The sequence below is a fragment of the Oncorhynchus mykiss genome, chromosome 30, assembly GCF_013265735.2.
Source record: "Oncorhynchus mykiss isolate Arlee chromosome 30, USDA_OmykA_1.1, whole genome shotgun sequence".
In the NCBI taxonomy this organism is placed as follows: Eukaryota; Metazoa; Chordata; class Actinopteri; order Salmoniformes; family Salmonidae; genus Oncorhynchus; species Oncorhynchus mykiss.
Genome location: NC_050570.1, coordinates 22632618 through 22654975, shown reverse-complemented (window position 1 = coordinate 22654975; position 22358 = coordinate 22632618). Strand labels below are relative to the sequence as shown.

General features: G+C 40.0%; 1 protein-coding gene across 1 annotated transcript in view; it reads left to right on the top strand.

Moving 5' to 3' along the window:
• LOC110522763 (cytosolic carboxypeptidase 6) overlaps positions 1–22358 on the top strand; it is a 474879-nt gene continuing 452521 nt past the window's right edge. Inside the window, exons 1-2 of the mRNA XM_036969475.1 lie at positions 1–58; positions 1318–1440. Coding sequence (XP_036825370.1) covers positions 16–58; positions 1318–1440 — 166 coding nt within the window. The 5' untranslated portion in view covers positions 1–15. The remainder of the gene's footprint in view (positions 59–1317; positions 1441–22358) is intronic.

Here is a 22358-nt window from a genome sequence, read left to right as displayed (position 1 = left end):
GTGTGTTGTGCAAAAATGGAAAGGAAGATGGAGGAGAACGTGAGAGACGTCGACACCGGTGTGTAAATACAGTAGCGCTAGCTAGATACCTCCACAGTACCTATATGAGAGTGCATAGCAGGTATCTGCACATTTAGTTAGTGCATGAGTCTGGACTGCTGCATCACTCACCTAGACCGACGCATCATCGTTTGTGAACATCAACATCTAGCTAGCTTGTCAGCTAGCTAACCTTCTAGTTACTGTAGCTAGCTAACTAACGTTAACGTTCCTAGTTTAGCTACATGAGATACATAATACTAGCTAGTGTCATCGATATTAAAATGTTCAGCAAATTGAACTGTTTGCCGTGAACATTCTGCCTGGACGGGTTAGCTACTTGTCATTCAGTTTATGCTGTTTTGCTATGAGTTTAGCTAACAGCTAACTTTAGCTAGCTAGCTCTGGTCCAGGGCGTCGTTCCGCTGTACTCAACGAACGACGTCCAGGACCAGCGTTTGCAAATACTTGATGTCTGTTGCAGCAACTGGCAGTGGGAGGAAGTAGTGGCTACCCATGTCTATTCCCTCTGTATCTAGCTATGGTAATAGCATGGTAGTGGGTACACATCATTGTACGGGTTTTAATTAGTCTACAATTACAATATTTGACTTCATAGAGTTAAATCCGAATCCACATCATATGTAACACCCATGGCATGGTATTAGCTACCTAGGCTGTACTGTAATTAAATGCAACACTAGCAGTGCGACTTGATTTTATAAAGTGAGATTATTATCTATTATTAATGTATTAGCTGCAGTTAAAGGACAATATGTTCACTTCAAATGGCATAGGCTATTTAACCTCCTGCTTTAGCACCTGTCAACAAACAGGGCCAAGCACTTGTAAGACTTGACTATAGGCCTAGCTGTTTATTGTTGTGAGGTTTAAGCTAGTAACATTCCATTTGTTTACAATAGTGAAATGAGTGAAGTTACCAAAATAAATAATTTATCACACCTTTTTGTTGCTTTGAGGTTTTTATTTTGTTCTAATGCATGTAGATATATTTCTGCAAGGATACTTCAGTTAAGGCTTTGCCAACAGTATGCCTTATTTACTATGCATAAGGCAGGCATGGACCAATGGTCCCTTTTTAAACCTCAGCTAGCCACATTCGATGCATGAAGAAACTTTGTCATATCTATTTCTGATTCAATTTAATATAAGCCTTAATATAATATTTAGCCCATGTGATAATTTAAGAATAGCGGGGTGTTTAATAGAGCTTAGTTCAGATTAAGTGGTTTGACAAGTGATATGTGGTTTTCCTAGGCAGTGAAGCTGGAAGAGAGGAAGCCTTAGTGGGCAATGTGAACAAGCTGATGGTTACTCCAACAGGATACACAGGAGTTTCACGGAAAAGCCACCTTGTCTTTGATGCTTGCTTCGAGAGTGGTAAGTACAAACTGAATGAGGTCTAATGTCAGAATTTACTACAGTGACATTTGATACATTTGTACTTAATATTAGTAAATATATACACAGACTAGGCTTACGCTTATTAGGCTAATTTGGAATTGTATTTTACCTAGCTTAATTAGTTATAGGCTATGTAAATCTACTTTGGGTCACAAAACAATCCAGTGTTATCAAGCTATTATACAACGGGTGAGTCTAATCCTGAATGCTAAATTGGTTAAAAATGCATTCCAGCCAGTGTCTGTTCCACAAGTTAACACCGGCTAAATCCATGATGACATTATTGTCGGTCCCTCAATTTAAAAAAGGCAGTATATGGCAAAGAGATGGTGGGATTTAGGATATAGTAAATCATGTATATAATGTAGGCTATACTTGCTCATACAAGGCAGGTTGACAGGTTGTTCATTACCAGATACCATATTTCTGGGTATTGTACTTCATTTTCAGCTACAATTTTTTCTTGTTTACTAATATACAAGAAGACCCACACAAACACAAAAAGGTAGTTTTTTAGTTCTATCCTCTCTGTCTGATCCTCCTTTACAGATCTCATATACTTTAGTTAAAAAAGTATTTTTTTCCTTAGATATGTTTCTGTGATTTGAATTGCATCATATCAAAGCAATGAAATTATATTAAATATTGCCTTAATGTTCTCAATTATTAATACAAGCAGAATATTCTATACATCAATTAGGCCTAAATCATCTCTTTGATTTTGGATTTTAATGGTTAATCATATATAAAAAAGGGTAACAAAAAAATTCAAAGGCTCATTGTGAGTCACTGCTCTTTTAGCTTGTCCATCTTCCTGGTTGAAGACTGTAATTAAACAAGTTAATATGTTCCAGAATGCTTTGTAAATGGCTTTTGTTTAGCACTTTTCAACCAAATGAATGACACTGCAATGAAAATAAAGTGCTTTCCCCTGTGACAAGGTCAAGTGGGCAGCAAAGAGAGCGGCTTTGGGCTGGAGTGACAGTGAGTCAGTGGGCCTGTGGAACATTCACAATATCATTCTCTGCTGGGAGATTAGGTTCAGGGTCTTCAACAGATGATACACAGTTTTCATATTCTTGACAGGCAACCAATTTTTGGCTGTGCAAAGATGAGATGTTTAACTTGTGTTTCTATTCTGTTTGGTTCAGCTGTCAGAGGATAGACTTTTTAAGTTGCTAAATTTTTTTGTTTGTAATTTGGATAGAGTTTGAAACTTCTGAGAAGATTCTCTGTGTTTTTCTCCCAGACGTCAAACTGAGAAAAACAGGCAATTATAGGTTTATAAGATACACCTTTTTAAGGTAAGCTTAAACAACCAAATGGGACTGTCAATCAAATTAAATTCACACGATAGCAGTATTACTACAATATAATATATATTATTGTCCGTCACACCATCGCACCACATACAGGTGAGAGGTTTGTCAGTTAAGAGATAAACAAAGAGCTTCTAAGGATCGCGGGAGCCATGAGGATTAAAGGATATGTCTTAAACGGAGTGTTACGCTAGATCCAGAGTTATGAATGAGGATAAAAACAGCTATGCATGTGGGCTGTCAAGGGGAGTGAATAGAGGGTAGATAAACATATGTTTTAGTAGGTTGATATGAATAAATAATCAGGATACTTTTTATTTTATTTGTACGTTTCCCTATTTTCCCAGATGACATGCTCAGAGTCCCTCAGACATTGATTAATGGACGTTAAGCTCCCAGACGGAGATCAGCTAACATATATGACATTACCCAGATGTCTCTAGGTCTGAAAATTCTCCTGAATGATTTATGGAATTGATATTAATCTATTTCCAGTAAATGCATTACCAAAGTTGGAAACGGAGAGGAATTGATGTTACTGCGCTAATGTCATATTAATGTCCTGTTGCTATTTCAATGAAGCAACACAGCTAGGCTAAATGTTTTTAACCACTTGTAAGCCAACAGGACTGAATTAGTAATTTGCCACATCAGTGGTCATACTGTATGTTGTCTACAGTGTATCTGTCAATCCATTTTTTTAGGGCTTAGCCCTCACTCTGTAAATAATTGGGGTTTGATTTGTTGGTGGAATTGAGAAACAAGGAGGACTGTTCATAATACATCCATTTGGCATTGCATACCTTGAGTAGCAACACACATTCAACGTCAATGTGTTTACGTTGAAGAAGAATGCCTTTCATATTACCAAGGTGTAAGCTTATTTCAAACATGTCTGGTGTTTGTCATACTTACTAAGAGGATTCAAGATCAAGATCTATTGTTAATGTAGTGCTTAAATTGTCCCTATAGGCTGTGTTTATACAGGCAGTCAGATTCTGATATTTTGACCATAACTGGTGTTTTGACCAATCAGATCAGATCTTTTGCCAATAATTGGGCAAAAGATCAGAATTAGGCTGTCTGTGTAAATGCAGCCTCAGAGGACATCCATACCTAGACAGTATCACATGGTAAAATAACTACCATCCATATTCCATCCAGTCACAGTGATATCTGTGAATGTCTCACATTTCCAATTCATGCATATGTCAGGCCTGTATGATACGACACTGACAGGAAGAAAATTAGAGTACCCTCATAGAGGCTATTGTATAGATCACATGCATATGTCCTCCTCCAAGCTTTATTGTAAGGGACTTTCATGCCAGTAAAAGTCAATTTTACTCTCCTCAAACATAATGTATTGCCTGAAACATGGGAATTCAAGCACACATATTTTTTTGAATTTATGCAGAGATATCACTCAGCGAGTTTCATGCTGCCAATATTGCTGCTTTTTTTTTAGGACAGCTGTCAGCATGTTGCATACATTTTAGAAACTAGAGATTTTATTAGATTTTAGTATCCCTGGTAATAAATTCTAATTGGTTTATTAAAACAGACTATGGCAATGTAAGCTGTTTACTAAAGGTATAAAACACCTAATTTACATTTAGATGAGAGATTCAGTTTCTTGTCAACCATATGCAGATTAGGTCAGTGGTATATCTTTTCATAGGCATTGCAGCCCACAGGTCTGAGTCACACTAAAATGCTTCAGCAGTCCTCCATTTGCTTTTTAAGATAATACAAGAAAATTACCTCCATTATGCGGACTTTGATAGTACAGAAACATAATGACTATTTCCTCAAGGAGTCATTAAAACCATATTGATGGTCCTGTAGATATAGAGGTATCAGAAACAATATGCACATTCCAGAGACTCCTTTATGCTAATTGAGTTTTAATAGTTCTAATTATCTCTTTAGCTCCTCAATTTCATTTTTGTTACGGATGTTTATTAATCAATGGGTTTTTATTTAGAGAAAGGAACATATTTGCATCTATAATTACGTCGACCTTTATCATTAGTTATACAATGTTTACATGGAGAAATGAAATGTTTATGTCTCTTTGACAGTTCTTTTCTATCAATGTCAGACAGAATTATGGCATTGCTTTAATGTGAAAGTGTGATTAGTGCTTGAAACAGAATTCTTTACATTGGGAATATTAGTCACCAATCAGCAATCATATGTGCTTGCATTTCCATTAGTGTTACAAAGAAGCAGAAATAATCTAACAGTCAAATTAAAAATAAATATTCTATTCAGTAAATCATTTTCTAGAAAACAACATCCATCTGTGCACATTCAAGATTTAGCTAAAACATACTGTAGCCTATATGTTTTTGAAAACCTTTCCTCTATATCAACTAATTCCAACATCTTTGTCGTTCAGCAAACTTTGTATTTTGGTAAACAGATTTTTGGTAAACAGTTATTTCCTCTTGTTTAGTGCACTGGTTTGTTGTAGACCTATTGTAAGTAACAGCTGTTTTTTATGAACTATTATTTCCAATGGTACAGTCATGTTAGTTGAGGTCATTAGTAATAAGTCAGGTTAAGAGAAAGACAGAGGCAGGGACATTATGATGGTATGCCAGAGTATAGGGTGAAAGTCTGTCACCGGTCTGGAAGAAAACGTGATTTATCAGGTCTAAACAGATGCTCTGTTCATAGACCTGGATGTGCTAGTGAGTGTTTTTGTATTTGCTATGCAGATAAGTGAGTCCACCACTGTATCCTCTGCTGTAGGAAGCCATTTCCCTTCACACTTCATCAACCGTCTTACCTGCATGCGTCTGCGTTCTCGTTCACCATTTTTATGGAATATCAGGCTGATGCACCCCATCACATTTGGGCTCTGGCCAAATCCTGTGCAGATGGGCAACCTTATTTGCTAGTGTTGTTTTTCCTGCTGAGATAACACTGAATGTAGGAAGGGGCGACAGGGGTTTCCTTCCAAAAGATGTAAAGTTCTGTACCGGAATGTTTATTAAAATTTGACATTTTGTGTTTCTAACCATTTGTGATGGAAATGTTTTATCCAAACTTGGAAAGTGAATCTAATTCATGCAAGTTTTACATGACTATAGGGTAACAGATTAAATGTTTATTATTGTGTACTGCTGACTGCTAAATTACATCAAAGAATGACAAAATAAGACCAAATGATTGTGTACAAATAGTTTTTTAAATGGAAGTTCTGTTCTTTATGATACCGATACCTCTGAAAGGCCTACTAAATCTGTTGAAGTAGTCTACGAGGAGTAAGTAGCATGATATAACTCGGGACAATCCCAACTTTTTGTTCACAAATATTTTCTTAAGAATAACAAGAGTTGAAATATGTATTTATATAGACCAAAGAATCAGCCATGTAAAAGAACAACCTCTTAATACATTTTTTTCCTCCATATAATGCACTTAACTGGATTGCTTTTTATATGTATTGTCCAACAAGTGTTTAAAGCCCTGATTGTTTCATTCTAACATTACATTATTCAAATATGTAATGTAAATCTACAAACATATTTTTGTTTAATTTTATGCCACTGTATTATGCTCCAGGGCTAATTTCGTCAGCATTTTGGCATGTTTTTCTAGATTCAGAACATAAAACAAGATTTATAAAGGAAACATGATCCTTTATGTCTAGCACAGCAAATACTTTAATAGTTTAAGCATATATTGCAGAACAATGATCAACATATTTTTTCTGAATATTTACCCCACAAAAAATCTTAAGGGGGTTTAGCAACTAGCGACAGAGTTGACAAGCCACTGACGGAGTTGAAAACATACTCAAAACAGACATATTCTTGTCTCTAAAAATAAGTTCTGTACCAACATTTGTAAAATGTGAAAAATTAGATCAGATCTTTCAGCACAAATGGCATATTTTCCTTCTTTATTCAAGTGTTATACTACTTGTTTGAATCTATAACAATGTTACAACTTTGAGTGGTCTTGTTTCACTACATGTAGTCAGGAGATGAAGAAGGGGTTCTCATGCTATACTGCCCTGCAAAGGCAAAACGCAGTATCAACGTTTTCTGATAAATCTGACTTCAAAGTATTTTTCTGTCTAGACAGACAGCAATTTCTGATACTCCATGATAAATTCTGATCGACTAGCTTGTTCCTGTGTCAGGAAACTAAGTATCACATGAATCAGATAAAATTGTTGTCCAAATGTGTACTTACTGCGTTTTGCCTTTGTAGGGGAGTATAGCTGACCCTGCTCATTTTTTATTAAAGTAGAAGTTGACCTAAAATGAAAAATTTTCCAAATGGATTCCATACATTGAAACTAGTTAGGTGGAGTTTGCCTTCTCCCCCTCTCTCCCTGCCGTCTAGAACTGGAAAGCTGCAAAATTGTGTCACGTGACATGTCTTTTGCACTACTAGCTCTGCTCTGTTGTCAGTCAAAGAGCGATTGAGAAATCTGCAAATTGTGGACTAATTCTTTGTATTATTGAAAGCGTACAGTCGAATTAGCTATTTAAAAAAAATCAAAAGTACTACCGGTTTTGAGTCAGGAAATGTGTACTTTTCCACCATAAAACTATTGTGATTATTTTATATTATTATTTTATGTGTCCGATTGCAACAACAGAGGAAAAAGGTAACAGCTGTGCATGTGCACTCTCGTGGGGGAATCGCTTTACGTAAAAACTGCACGTAAGGCTCTTATTCACAATCATAGATGCACATTTTTTGGGGTGGGAATCAAACAAGGTAGCCTAGCATTACAGATTAGTTATACAAAGTAAACAACAACCTACAGGGAGGTGGGTGCTACAAATACACAATAGAGCAGACTACAGGCAACCAAATAGGCCTAACCGAGGTGGTTCCTGGGGTCATGTATTTCATGCAAGGCTATACAGTTGTTAAAAGCATGAAATGTTGTCATGCAAATAAATCATGGCTAGCCAACACGTCCGACATAGGAGATTATGATTATGAAAAAAGCGAGTAGACAACAACACCTTTAATTTTTATTCTACCTATTCTGCAATGTAATATGACACAATTGCTGTATAATACAATGTAAGGTGACACAATTACTGTCTTTCTCCTCAACATATGCTAACTGGTAGAGCGCCTAGGCTACAACACAATAAGATCAATTCGAACTGTAGTGATTAGAGTACATACCTCTGCTTTGATGCTATCTCATCTCAAAAGTACCTCTGTGTTTTGGCACGGCACAAGATCCAGACCATGGGAATACAGAACATACAGCTGTGTTTTTGAGTTTTCTTTTGTGATGTGTTCCCATCATTTCCGATTGTATGTCTCTTTCACAGTCGTCGTCAATGAAGTGCTTACTACACACTTCATTGACGACGACAAGTTTGGCTGTAGGAGGGTTTACATCGTATTTCCTGTTATTTATCGCTACTAGCCATATTCTGCGTCTTTCAACAGTAAAATGTTGTGCCTTCTTCCCTAGATTTATTATATAAAGTGCAGCCAGGGACCCGAACACCAGCTTGCTCTTGCTGCCATCGTTTCGGATTTCCACTTTTCAGAACTAACTTTAGGCTACCTGTGATAAATCTTTCAACTTTTGCGCAAGCTCCTTCGCTCCAAATAAGGGCATACAGTATACAATGCCTTCAGAAAGTATTCATACTCCTTGACTTATTCCAAATTTTGTAGTGTGCCAGCCTGAATTTAAAATGTATTAAATCTATTTATTTTTTTCACCCGTCTGCACACAATACCCCATAATGACAAAGTGAAAACATGTTTTTAGAAATGTTTGCAAATTTATTGAAAATAAAATACAGAAATATCTAATTTACCTAAGTATTCACACCCCTGAGTCAATATTTTATAGAAGCACCTTTGGCAGCAATTACAGATGTATGTCTTTCTGGGTAAGTCTCTAAGAGCTTTCCACCCCTGGATTGTGCAACATTCTTCAAGCTCTGTCAAATGTGTTGTTGATCATTGCTAGACAATCATTTCCAGGTCTTGCCATGGATCTTCAAGTAGATTTAAGATTGAACTGTAACTCGGCCACTCAGGAACATTCACTGTCTTCTTGGTAAGCAACTCCAGTGTAGATTTGGCCTTTGAATGTCCTGCTGAAAGTTGAGTTCATCTCCCAGTGTCTGGTAGAAAGAAGACTGAACCAGGTTTTCCTCTAGGATGTTGCCTGTGCATAGCCCCATTCCGTTTCTTTTTATCCTGAAAAACTCCCCAGTCCTTAAAGATTACAAGCATACCCATAACATGATGCAGACACCAATATGTGTGAAAATTTGGAGTGGTACTCAGTAATGTGTTTTATTGGATTTACCCCAAACACTTTGTATTCGGGACAAAACGTTAATTGCTTTGCCACAGTATTACTTAATTGCCTTGTTGCAGGTTAGTATTGTGAAGTAACTGCAGTGTTGTTGATCCATCCTTCTATCACAGCCATTACACTCTGTAACTGTTTTAAAGTCACCATTGGGCTCATGGTTAAATCCCTGCGCGGCAAATGAATTAGGAAGGACGCCTGCATCTTTGTAGTGTCTGGGTGATTTGATACACCATCCAAAGTGTAATTAATAACTGCACCATGCTCAAAGGGATATTTAATTATTATTATTATTATTATTTTTTTTTTTACCCATCTATCAATAGGTGACCTTCTTTGCGAGGCATTGGAAACCTCTCTGGTCTTTGTGGTTGAATCTAATGTTTGAAATTCACTGCTCGACTGGGGGACCTTACAGATAATTGTATGTGTAGGGTATAGAGATGAGATAGTCATTCAGAAATCATGTCAAACACTATTATTGCACACAGAGTGAGTCCATGCAAATTATTATGTGACTTGTTAAGCAAATATTTACTGCTGAACTTATTTAGGCTGCCACAACAAAGGGGTTAAATACTTATTGAATCAAGACATTTCAGCTTTACATTCTTATGAATTTGTAAACATTTCTAATAACATAATTCCACTTTGACATTATGGGCTATTGTGTGTAAGCCAGTTACACAAAATTTACATTTAATCTATTTAAATTCACGTTGTAACACAACAACATGTTGAAAACGTCAGGGGGTGTGAATATATTCTGAAGGCACTGTATACTTATGTTTATTCTTGATGATGAAATTATTTCCAAGGGCAAATATTGTGTAATTGTGTATCTGCCAATGACATTATAGAATGTATGGGACCTCTTAAACATTTAATGGATTTGCTCCTTGGATTTTAAATCTTGCACAGTAATGATAATAGATGAAAAAATATTTTCTCAATCGACGAACAAAATAAAACTGTATAAAATGGGCTTATGGGATTCTGCAGAGAGATTACTAATGAAGATAAATACTATGGAAAATTCCTTCACTGTTCAGTGCTTTTTTTCTGAGCCGTGTACAGAATTTGTCTTGCCTTATCTTCTCTCAGAAGTGTGCATGTTGCAATTGCAGGGCCCATCTACAGGACGAGTGATTACAGTCAGAGCCAAAGCAACATTTTGAGGGGAAGAAACTAAACAGGAACCAAACGAATGCTGGGGGAAAATGCAGTCAATCTTGTCAGGAGATATTTATATACTCCAGAGTACCCATGAATCAAGAGTAGGGTCTTCATTGATTAAAGAACAGAGAAACGTTTCAATAATCAGGACAGTTGCATAGCACAAGTGGCTTGGAGAGGGCTGAGCTACAGTGCCACTTCTAATGTTGTTGGTTTTATTCCAAGACTAAAAGGTGATTCAAATATAACATAGGGGAAGGCAGTTGGCAAAACGTGTGTTTTTCTGCTGAAATGGAAAGACCGAACATAAAAGGGAAATCTTTAGTTTTTAAACAGCTAAGGGATGGGGCTGGTGAAAAGTAATCACTCTCAAATTCATGGACAGAGCAAAGGATTCAAGTACTGACCTTCCATGCTATCAAAGTTATAGTTTTAGTTTTAACTATGTTTTTTTTTTGTGTGTGTGAATATTACCCCGTTTTCTCCCCAATTTCATGGTATCCAATTTTTTTAGTAGCTACTATCTTGTCTCATCGCTGATGGGGTATGACAGTTGAACTAAGCCCATGAGGCATCGGTAAATTGTATTCTACAAGAATTAGTGGGTATACAGAGCCTTCAGAAAGTATTCAAAACCCTTGACTTTTTCCACATTTTGTTGTTACAAAGTGGAATTAAAATGGATTGAATTGTCTTTTTTTTGTCAACAATCTACACAAAATTGGACGACAAATTCTAGCATTTCCAAAAAATGTATGGAAAATAAAACACTAATATATTTTGATTCGATAAGTATTCAACCCCCGGAGTCAATACATGTTGGAAAAACCTTTGGCAGAGATTACAGATGTGAGTCTTTCTGGGAAAGTCTTTAGGATCTTTGCACACCTGGATTGTACTCTTAAAAATTATTCAAGCTCTGTAAAGCTCTTGCCAGACAGCCATTTTCAAGTCGATTTAAGTCAAAACTGTATCTACGGCACTTAGGTTCATTCAATGTTGTCTTGGTAAACAACTCCTGTGTATATTTGGCCTTGTGTTTTAGGTAAATGTCTGTTGGAAAGCTGAACCAGGTTTTTCTCTAAGATTTTGCCTGTGTTTAGCTCTATTCTGTTTCTTTTCATCCTAAAACACGCCCTAGTCCTTGCTCATGACAAGCATACCCATAACACGATGCAGCCACCACCATGCTTGAAAATATGAAGAGTGGTACTCAGTGATGTGTTGTGTTGGATTTGCCCCAAACATAATGCTTTGTATTCATGACAAAAAGTACATTTCTTTTCCACATTTTTTGCAGTATTACTTTAGTGCCTTATTGCAAACAGGGTACATAATTTGGAATATATATATTCTGTACAGGTATCATTCTTTTCACTCTGTCATTTATGTTAGTATTGTGGAGTAACTACAATGTTGTTGATCCATATTCAGTTATCTACTGCACAGCCATTAAACTCTGTAACTGTTTTAAAATCACCATTGGTCTCATGTTGAAATCCCTGAGCGGTTTCCTTCCTCTCCGGCAATTGAGGTTGGAATTGCGCCTGGGTGCATTGATACACCATCCAAAGTGTAATTAATAACTGCACCATGCTCAAAGGGACATTCAATGTCTGCTTTTTTTACCCATCTACCAATAGGTGCCCTTCTATGCGAACCATTGGAAAACCTCCATGATCTTTGTGGTTGAATCTGTGCTTGAAATTCACTACTCGACTGTGGGGTACAGCAATGGGGTAGTCATTTAGCAATCATGGTTAACACTATTATTGCACACAGAGTGGTGAATCCATGTCATTTATGTGACTTTTTAAGCACATTTTTACTCCTGAACTTATTTGTCCTTGCCATAACAAAAGAGTTGAATAATTATTGACTCAAGACATCTTGTGCCGTGCCATTTTTGTCAAGGTTCAGGGTAAGATGCAGACAGTTTCGAAGTAACACAAGTTCATTACAAAATCAGGTTGGAGGCAAACGGCAGGTCAAGGGCAGGCAGAGGTCAGTAGTCCAGAGCCGAAAGGTAGAGAACGACAGGCAGGCTCAGGGTCAAGGCAGGCAGAATGGTCAAAAACCGGGAAAGCTAGAAAACAGGAACTAGAGACAGACAGAAGCATGGGGAAAACCCTGGTAGGCTTGATGGAACAAATCGAACTGGCAACAAACTCAGAGAACACAGGTATAAGTACATTGGGGATAATGGGGGAGATGGGCGACACATGGGGTGGAGACAAGCACAAAGACAGGTGAAACAGATTAGGGTGTGCACTTTTCATTTTTAATATATATAAAAAACATATTGTGTGTAGATCAGTGACACAATCTTAATGTTGTCCATTTTAAATTCATACTGTTACACAACAACATTTGGAAAAAGTCAAGTTGTGTGAATACTTTCTGAAGGCACTGTGTATATAAATAATTGAAAAGTCTAAAAAATATATGTAGGACTCACAATCACTTGATTTGTGATTAGATTGGTACATAAATATAATTTAATATTGGATATACAGTTGAAGTAGTAAGTTTACATAGACTTAGGTTGGAGTCATTAAGACTCGTTTTTCAACCACTCCACACATTTCTTGTTAACAAACTATAGTTTCGGCAAGCCGGTTAGGACTTTGTGTATGACACGTCATTTGTCCAACAATTGTTTACAGACAGATTACAGTGCCTTGCGAAAGTATTCGGCCCCCTTGAACTTTGCGACCTTTTGCCACATTTCAGGCTTCAAACATAAAGATATAAAACTGTATTTTTTTGTGAAGAATCAACAACAAGTGGGACACAATCATGAAGTGGAACGACATTTATTGGATATTTCAAACTTTTTTAACAAATCAAAAACTGAAAAATTGGGCGTGCAAAATTATTCAGCCCCTTTACTTTCAGTACAGCAAACTCTCTCCAGAAGTTCAGTGAGGATCTCTGAATGATCCAATGTTGACCTAAATGACTAATGATGATAAATACAATCCACCTGTGTGTAATCAAGTCTCCGTATAAATGCACCTGCACTGTGATAGTCTCAGAGGTCCGTTAAAAGCGCAGAGAGCATCATGAAGAACAAGGAACACACCAGGCAGGTCCGAGATACTGTTGTGAAGAAGTTTAAAGCCGGATTTGGATACAAAAAGATTTCCCAAGCTTTAAACATCCCAAGGAGCACTGTGCAAGCGATAATATTGAAATGGAAGGAGTATCAGACCATTGCAAATCTAGCAAGACCTGGCCGTCCCTCTAAACTTTCAGCTCATACAAGGAGAAGACTGATCAGAGATGCAGCCAAGAGGCCCATGATCACTCTGGATGAACTGCAGAGATCTACAGCTGAGGTGGGAGACTCTGTGCATAGGACAACAATCAGTCGTATATTGCACAAATCTGGCCTTTATGGAAGAGTGGCAAGAAGAAAGCCATTTCTTAAAGATATCCATAAAAAGTGTAGTTTAAAGTTTGCCACAAGCCACCTGGGAGACACACCAAACATGTGGAAGAAGGTGCTCTGGTCAGATGAAACCAAAATTGAACTTTTTGGCAACAATGCAAAACGTTATGTTTGGCGTAAAAGCAACACAGCTCATCACCCTGAACACACCATACCCACCGTCAAACATGGTAGTGGCAGCATCATGGTTTGGGCCTGCTTTTCTTCAGCAGGGACAGGGAAGATGGTTAAAATTGATGGGAAGATGGATGGAGCCAAATACAGGACCATTCTGGAAGAAAACCTGATGGAGTCTGCAAAAGACCTGAGACTGGGACGGAGATTTGTCTTCCAACAAGACAATGATCCAAAACATAAAGCAAAATCTACAATGGAATGGTTCAAAAATAAACATATCCAGGTGTTAGAATGGCCAAGTCAAAGTCCAGACCTGAATCCAATCGAGAATCTGTGGAAAGAACTGAAAACTGCTGTTCACAAATGCTCTCCATCCAACCTCACTGAGCTCGAGCTGTTTTGCAAGGAGGAATGGGAAAAATGTCAGTCTCTCGATGTGCAAAACTGATAGAGACATACCCCAAGCGACTTACAGCTGTAATCGCAGCAAAAGGTGGCGCTACAAAGTATTAACTTAAGGGGGCTGAATAATTTTGCACGCCCAATTTTTCAGTTTTTGATTTGTTAAAAAAGTTTGAAATATCCAATAAATGTCGTTCCACTTCATGATTGTGTCCCACTTGTTGTTGATTCTTCACAAAAAAATACAGTTTTATATCTTTATGTTTGAAGCCTGAAATGTGGCAAAAGGTCGCAAAGTTCAAGGGGGCCGAATACTTTCGCAAGGCACTGTATTTCACTTATAATTCCCTGTTTCACAATTCCAGTGGGTCAGAAGTTTACATACACTAAGTTGACTGTGCCTTTAAACAGCTTGGAAAATTCCAGAAAATGATGTAATGGCTTTAGAAGCTTCTGATTTACATAATTTGAGTCAATTGGAGGTGTACATGTGGATGTATTTCAAGGCCGACCTTCAAACTCAGTGCCTCTTCTTCTTTTCCCTCTTTACATCATGGGAAAATCAAAAGAAATAAGCCAAGACCTCAGAAAAAAAATTGTAGACCTCCACAAGTCTGGTTCATCCTTAGGAGCAATTTCCAAACGGCTGAAGGTACCACGTTCATCTGTACAAACAATAGTATGCAAGTATAAACACCATGGGACCATGCAGCCGTGGAGGAGATGCGTTTTGTCTCCTAGAGATGAATGTACTTTGGTGCGAAAAGTGCAAATCAATCCCAGAACAACAGCAAAGGACCTTGTGAAGATGCTGGAGAAAACAGGTACAAAAGTATCTATATCCACAGTAAAACGAGTCGTATATCGACATAACCTGAAAGGCCGCTCAGCAAGGAAGAAGCCACTGCTACAAATCCGCCATAAAACAGCCGGACTACGGTTTGCAACTGCACATGGGGACAAAGATTGTACTTTTTAGAGAAATGTCCTCTGGTCTGATGAAACAAAAATAGAACTGTTTGGCCATAATGACCATCGTTATATTTGGAGGAAAAAGGGGATGCTTGCAAGCTGAAGAACACCATCCCTACCGTGAAGCACGGTGGTGGCAGCATCATGTTGTGGGGGTGCTTTGCTGCAGGAAGGACTGGTGCACTTAACAAAATAGATGGCATCATGAGGAGGAAAATTATACGGATATATTGAAGCAACATCTCAAGACATCAGTCAGGAAGTTAAAGCTTGGTCGCAAATGGGTCTTCCAAATGGACAATGACCCCAAGCATACTTCCAAAGTTGTGGCAAAATGGCTTAAGGACAACAAAGTCAAGGTATTGGAGTGGCCATCAGAAAGCCCTGACCTCAATCCTATAGAACATTTGTGGGCAGAACTGAAAAAGCTTTTGCGAGCAAGGAGGCCTACAAACCTGACTCAGTTACACCAGCTCTGTCAGGAGGATTGGGCCAAAATTCCCCCAACTTATTTTGGGAAGCTTGTGGAAGGCTACCCAAAATGTTTGACCCAAGTTAAACTATTTAAAGGCAAGGCAATACTAATTGAGTGTATGTAAACTTCTGACCCACTGGGAATGTGCTAAAAGAAATAAAAGCTGAAGTAAATAATTCTCTCTACTATTATTCTGACATTTCACATCCTTAAAATAAAGTGGTTTATTAAATATCAGGAATTGTGAAAAACATAATTTATTTTATTTTTATTTATTTATTTTTTTACCCCTTTTTCTCCACAATTTCGTGGTATCCAATCCAAGCTACTATCTTGTCTCATCGCTACAACTCCCGTACGGGCTCGGGAGAATGTCATGCCAATGTCAACCTTGGTTACTGCGCCCGGCCCGCCACAGGAGTCGCTGGTGCGCGATGAGACAAGGACATCCCTACCGACCAAGCCCTCCCTAACCCGGACGACGCTAGGCCAATTGTACGTCGCCCCACGGACCTCCCGGTCGCGGCCGGTTACGACAGAGCCTGTAACCACTGCGCCACCCGGGAGGCCCCTGAAAAACTGAATTTAAATGTACTTGGCTAAGGTGTATGTAAACTTCTGACTTCAACTGTACTTCTGATATTTATCGTTGGATAATGTGTGTAATTTTGGAAGTAATCTCTTTTCACAGTCACATGCAAGCCATTCCACATTGGCTATACTTAGGATCCATGTTTTAACTTTTATATAAGCTTCTGTGACTTCAACTAAGTGATGGGTTTTCAAGCAGAAGATTTTGCCATGCAGTAATACATATGACTCTGATGTATTGAGAGCATCTCTGGCTTCTCCGTCTCCCTTACTTGTCCTTGGGACTGGAGCGGCTTCACTTCCCAACACACTAAATGGGTTTTTCACTTTTTCCTTTTTGTGTTTTTTCTTCTTTTAAGTCAGGAGGAGAATATGGAGAAACGTTTTGGCCTGTCAAGTGAGCGTCGGCTGGACTATTCCTTTTGATTTATTATATTTATCACCCATATGTAACTGTAACTGTAATAGTTCATTTTGTATTATTATTTTATTTTTCTATGTCCATTGCCTGCTTTCTCTTTCTCTTTCCCGTGGACTCTTTTGTCAATTGTATTTCCTTATATGTCCCATTTGATACCTAGTGAGTGTGGTGTCGTTATATAGGCACGACCATGAAGGAAACATCCCAAGACTAAGGTGCCACGCTTAAAGAGGCATATAGCTTTGTAGCTCTTGAGATATGGGCAGCCCATTGCACTTAACCAAGGGTCACAGCGTGAGAAAAATCCTTGCCAATCCCTTTGCTTAACTCTCAACTGTAGGAGACACTTAATTTTGCACAGGTGGGTCATTCCACAAAATGGGTGCATTTTGCATCCCTTTGATATTTTAAGTAGTTATTATGCACCAATATTGAATTTGAAAAGCCTGTTATATTATATTAAATTAAGTGAACTTTAATATAGAATTCAATGTATCAGTTTTGTATTCTTTACTTGCTCTATTTTCTCGTTGCTTGTTTGAGCAGAGCAAACTTTCCTTCAAGAGTCATCTAGTGTCATGATATTTGCAAACTACAGTAGTCTCAGTTATCATATGTGTCTTTGCCATGACACTGAGCGAGGCAGGGGAGGTGATATCAGGGTTGTGCAAAAGCAGAGCAAATGAAACAGGCGATAATCCTGTCTGACATTCCTCGCCTGCTGCACTTGGTTTCATCTAATCAGAGAGGGAACACATGGCCCAGTTTGCTGTGGTTTCAGGCACTTCTCCTAGCAGAAGTAGTACAAACATCTTCAATACTTTGAAAGTTAATTGTTGATTGCTGAGATACATAGACATATTGAGCTGGCATCTCTTGTTCTCAAAATGTCACAAAATGCTAGTCATCACACAAAAGTTTTGTAAGATTTGTAGGATAAATGTTGAAACAAAATATTCCTATTGCTGGCAACTTTGCCCACTACATGGTGGAGCTTTAGCGATAGGAAGAAAAGGTGTTATGGATATAAGTCTCCTCCTGACTTATATCCAATGATGTAATTAATTTCCAACCAATCCTGATATCATAAAAACAGTTTCAAGGCAGACATGTCATTCTTCATCTGAGGCAAGAGGATGCAGTTTGTGAAAATGGCAAGGATTTGTAACATTTTACCAGTTCATGTTTTTTAAGCTGCCTCGGTTATTTTTCTGATTTATTTATAATTCCTTCCTGAGATGAGCTTCATTCATGTGTCAGGTTTTGTTTGATTTCACAAATTCATGCACAGAATATGTTTGCAATGCGAAGTGCAAAATATAGACTGGAGAGGAATTTTGATAGAATACATGAGATTTTGATACTGACAGCTGTCTTGCACTTTTCAGAGTAAACAACATTAAAATGCACACCACATATTTTCCAGGAGCTCTTGCTAGGGAGGTTTAACAAGATCTCATATTGAATGTAAGTTTGTATCCCCTTTTGAAATAATCAAGTTGAAGATGCATAGAATCTTTAGCCAAGTACAACTGCTTTCAGTGGTTTTCATTTGTTTGATGACCAGTTGCTTCAGGGTAGGTAGAGATTTGACAGAGCTTCCTACCAGGGTAATGACTTTAGATTGCTTCTGTCTTCCCTCTGCCAAACACTGCACATAATGTGCAGGCAGGGATCCGACAGATTAGGAGAGAAGTGAAGCTATTAGACAATCATATTCTCAAAGGCTAGGCTATAATTCAATGTCTGCCTCTACAATATTCATTGATGGGGCAACCACCTATGAATGTCATCTTGGTAGAAATGGTATTTAAGCACTTTTGAACGATTCTTTCCTGATTCATTTTGGCACATGAGGATAGTAGATGTAGGCCTAATCAAGATTCAGTTGAAATCAGAGGAGGCTGGTGGGAGGAGTTATAGGAGGACATGATCATTGTAATGGCTGGAATAGATTATATGGAAACCACTCATTCCATTCCAGCCATTACAATGAGCCTGTCCTCATACAGCTCCTCCCAACTTCCTCCTCTGGTTGAAATGTGCAAGGGGCAAACTAGTCATGATTTTCAAGTGTTATAGGTTAATATGCCTATCACAATGTTTGTTATGACTAGACAAATTATTCATCCGATTTCCCAGTAAAACATTGCCATGATATGCATTACAGACATGTCAACATTTGATTTGACATGAATAGCAAATACAGACATAAAAACCCCTGTAGCCAAAATATCATGACAGACATCTTTCTTTCTAAAGCAAGCCTGGCCCTTCACATACATACAGTGCCTTGTAAAAGTATTCACCCCCCCTTGGCTTTTTTCCTATTTTGTTGCATTTCAACCTGTCATTTAAATAGATTTTTTTTATTTTTATTTCATGTAATGGACATACACAAAATAGTCCAAATTGGTGACGTGAAAGGAAAAAATAACTTGTTTAAAAAATTATACAAAATAAAAAATGGAAAAGTGGTGCGTGCATATGTATTCACCCCCTTTGCTATGAAGCCCCTAAATAAGATCTGGTGCAACCAATTACCTTCAGAAGTCACATAAGTAGTTAAATAAAGTCCACCTGTGTGCAATCTAAGTGTCACATGATCTGTCACATGATCTCATGATCTGTTCTGAAAGGCCCCAGAGTCTGCAACACCACTAAGCAAGGGGCACCACCAAGCAAGTGACACTATGAAGACCAAGGAGCTGTCCAAACAGGTGAGGGACAAAGTTGTGGAGAAGTACAGATCAGGGTTGGGTTATAAAAAAATATCTGAAACTTTGAACATCCCACGGAGCACCATTAAATCCATTATTAAAAAATGGCACCACAGCAAACCTGCCCACCAAAACTCACAGACCAGGCAATGAGGGCATTGATCAGAGAGGCAACAAAGAGACCAAAGATAACCCTGCAGGAGCTGCAAAGCTCCACAGCGGAGGTTGGAGTATCTGTCCATAGAACCACTTTAAGCCATACACCACAGAGCTGGGCTTTACTTAAGATAAAATAAAATAAGCAAACATGTTCGGTGTTCGCCAAAAGGCATGTGGGAGACTCCCCAAACATATAGAAGAAGGTACTTTGTCAGATGAGACTAAAATGTAGCTTTTTGGCCATCAAGGATAATGTTATGTCTGGTGCAAACCCAACACCTCTCATCACCTCGAGAACACCATCCCCATCATGCTGTGGGGATGTTTTTCATTGACTGGGAAACTGGTCAGAATTTAAGGAATGATGGATGGGGCTAAATACAGGGACATTCTTGAGTGAAATCTGTTTCAGTCTTCCAGAGATTTGAGACTGGGACGGAGGTTCACCTTCCAGCAGGACAATGACCCTAAGCATAGTGCTGAGGCAACACTGTCACGAGTCCGACCGAGGGTGTTTCCCTTTCCCGGGCAGGTGGCGCTCGGCGGTCGTCGTCACCGGCCTATTAGCTGCCACTGATTGTTTTTCCTTCCCCTCCTTGTATGTTGAGTGGTAGCACCTGTGAATGTTTAATTAGTTTGTCTTTATTAGACAGCCGGCCCGCCTGGTTGTTGTGCGGGATTATTTCTATGTAAACCTTCGGCTCTGTGGTATAGGCACGTGTTAGTGTCCGGTCGGGATTGTTTCCCATTGTACATTTTGGTTCCCTGTGTTTTGGGAACGTAACGTTTTTGTGAGCACCCTGTGGTGCATTGGTGCGATTAAAAGACGCGCAGCATTGAACTCTCTGTCTCCTGCATTTGACTCCACACCCACGACACCCGGAGCATTACAGAATCCCGCACCTATCAAATTGATGGAGTCAGCAGGAGCAGCAGCCAACCCTCTCCCATCGATGGAGGAACGGGTTCTCCACCACACCACCGTCCTTCATCGGATCAGATCCGCGATGGATCAAGTGATGGAGAGAATGGACAGATGGGAGAGGAGTGGGCTCCTCTCTCCACCTTCGGCACCCACGGTTCCGGACTCCCCATCTCCCGACTCCAGCACCCTCCGTCTGACGCCACCGAGGGCTTATGATGGAGCGGCGGCGGGTTGCCAGGGGTTTCTGCTCCAGCTGGAGCTATACCTGGCCACCATCAGACCCACTCCCTCAGGAGAAGAGAGGGTGAGTGTCCTCATCTCCTGCCTCACGGGTCGTGCCCTGGAATGGGCGAACGCGGTCTGGAATGGTCCAGACTCAGCGCGGGAGCACTACCCAGAGTTTTCCCGTCGCTTCCGCGCCGTGTTTGATCACCATCTAGACGGCCGAGCGGCGGGAGAACGACTATTTCACCTCAGGCAGGAGAGGAGGAGCGCCCAGGATTACGCGCTGGAGTTCCGGACCTTGGCAGCCGGATCTGGGTGGAACGACAGGGCCCTCATGGACCACTACAGGTGTAGTCTCCGAGAGGATGTCCGCCGGGAGTTAGCGTGTCGGGATACCACTCTGTCACTGGATCAGCTGATTGACATGTCCATTCGACTGGATAATATGCTGGCTGCCCGCGGGCGTTCAGAGAGGGTCCTGTGCGTTCCACCACCCAGCCCCTCCGCTCCCATTCCGATGGAGTTGGGAGGGGCTGCGCCGAGGGGTACCGGAGGAGGAGGCCTTCCCTGCACCAACTGTGGTCGGAGAGGACACACGTCTGATCGGTGCTGGGGGGGTCCGTCTGGGAGTAGAGATGGCAGGCGGAACGCTTCTCGGTCACCCCAGGTGAGTCAGCATCAAACTCACCCAGAACCCCCTGTTGGCCACATGTTTGTCTTAACTTTTTTCCTTCGCTTTTTTCCCTCTTCCCAGCATAGGGCGCTCGTCGATTCAGGCGCAGCTGGGAACTTTATGGATCGCGGACTCGCCCTTAAGTTAGGGGTTCCGCTGGTGCCGATAGATTCTCCTTTCCCCGTGCACTCCCTAGATAGCCGGCCATTAGGGTCAGGGATGGTCAGGGAGACCACGGTCCCACTGGACATGGTGACGCAGGGGAATCATAGGGAGCGTATCAGTTTCTTTATTATTGACTCGCCTGCGTTTCCAGTGGTGCTGGGGACTCCCTGGCTGGCCCGGCACAATCCTAAAATTTCGTGGAAACAGGGGGTTCTCCAGGGGTGGTCAGAGGAGTGTTCTGGAAGGTGTTTGGGAGTTTCCATCGGTGCCACGTCGGTGGAGAGTCCAGACCAGGGTTCCACGGTGTGCATTCCCCCCGAGTATGCCGATTTGGCAATCGCTTTCAGTAAAGTGAAAGCGACTAAATTACCACCTTATCGACCGGGAAGGGATTGTACGATAGATCTCCAGGTAGACGCTGCGCTTCCCAAGAGTCACGTGTACCCGCTGTCCCAGGAGGAGACGTTGGCAATGGAGACATATGTCACGGAGGCGCTGGGACAGGGGTACATTCGGTCCTCCATATTACCCGTCTCCTCAAGTTTCTTTTTTGTGAGGAAAAAGGAGGGAGGCTTGCGTCCGTGTATCGATTATAGAGGTCTAAACGCCATCACAGTGGGGTATAGTTACCCTCTACCTCTCATCGCTACGGCGGTGGAATCGTTCCACGGAGCGCAGTTCTTCACAAAACTGGATCTCAGGAGCGCGTATAGTTTGGTGCGTATTCGGAAGGGAGACGAGTGGAAAACCGCATTTAGTACTACATCAGGCC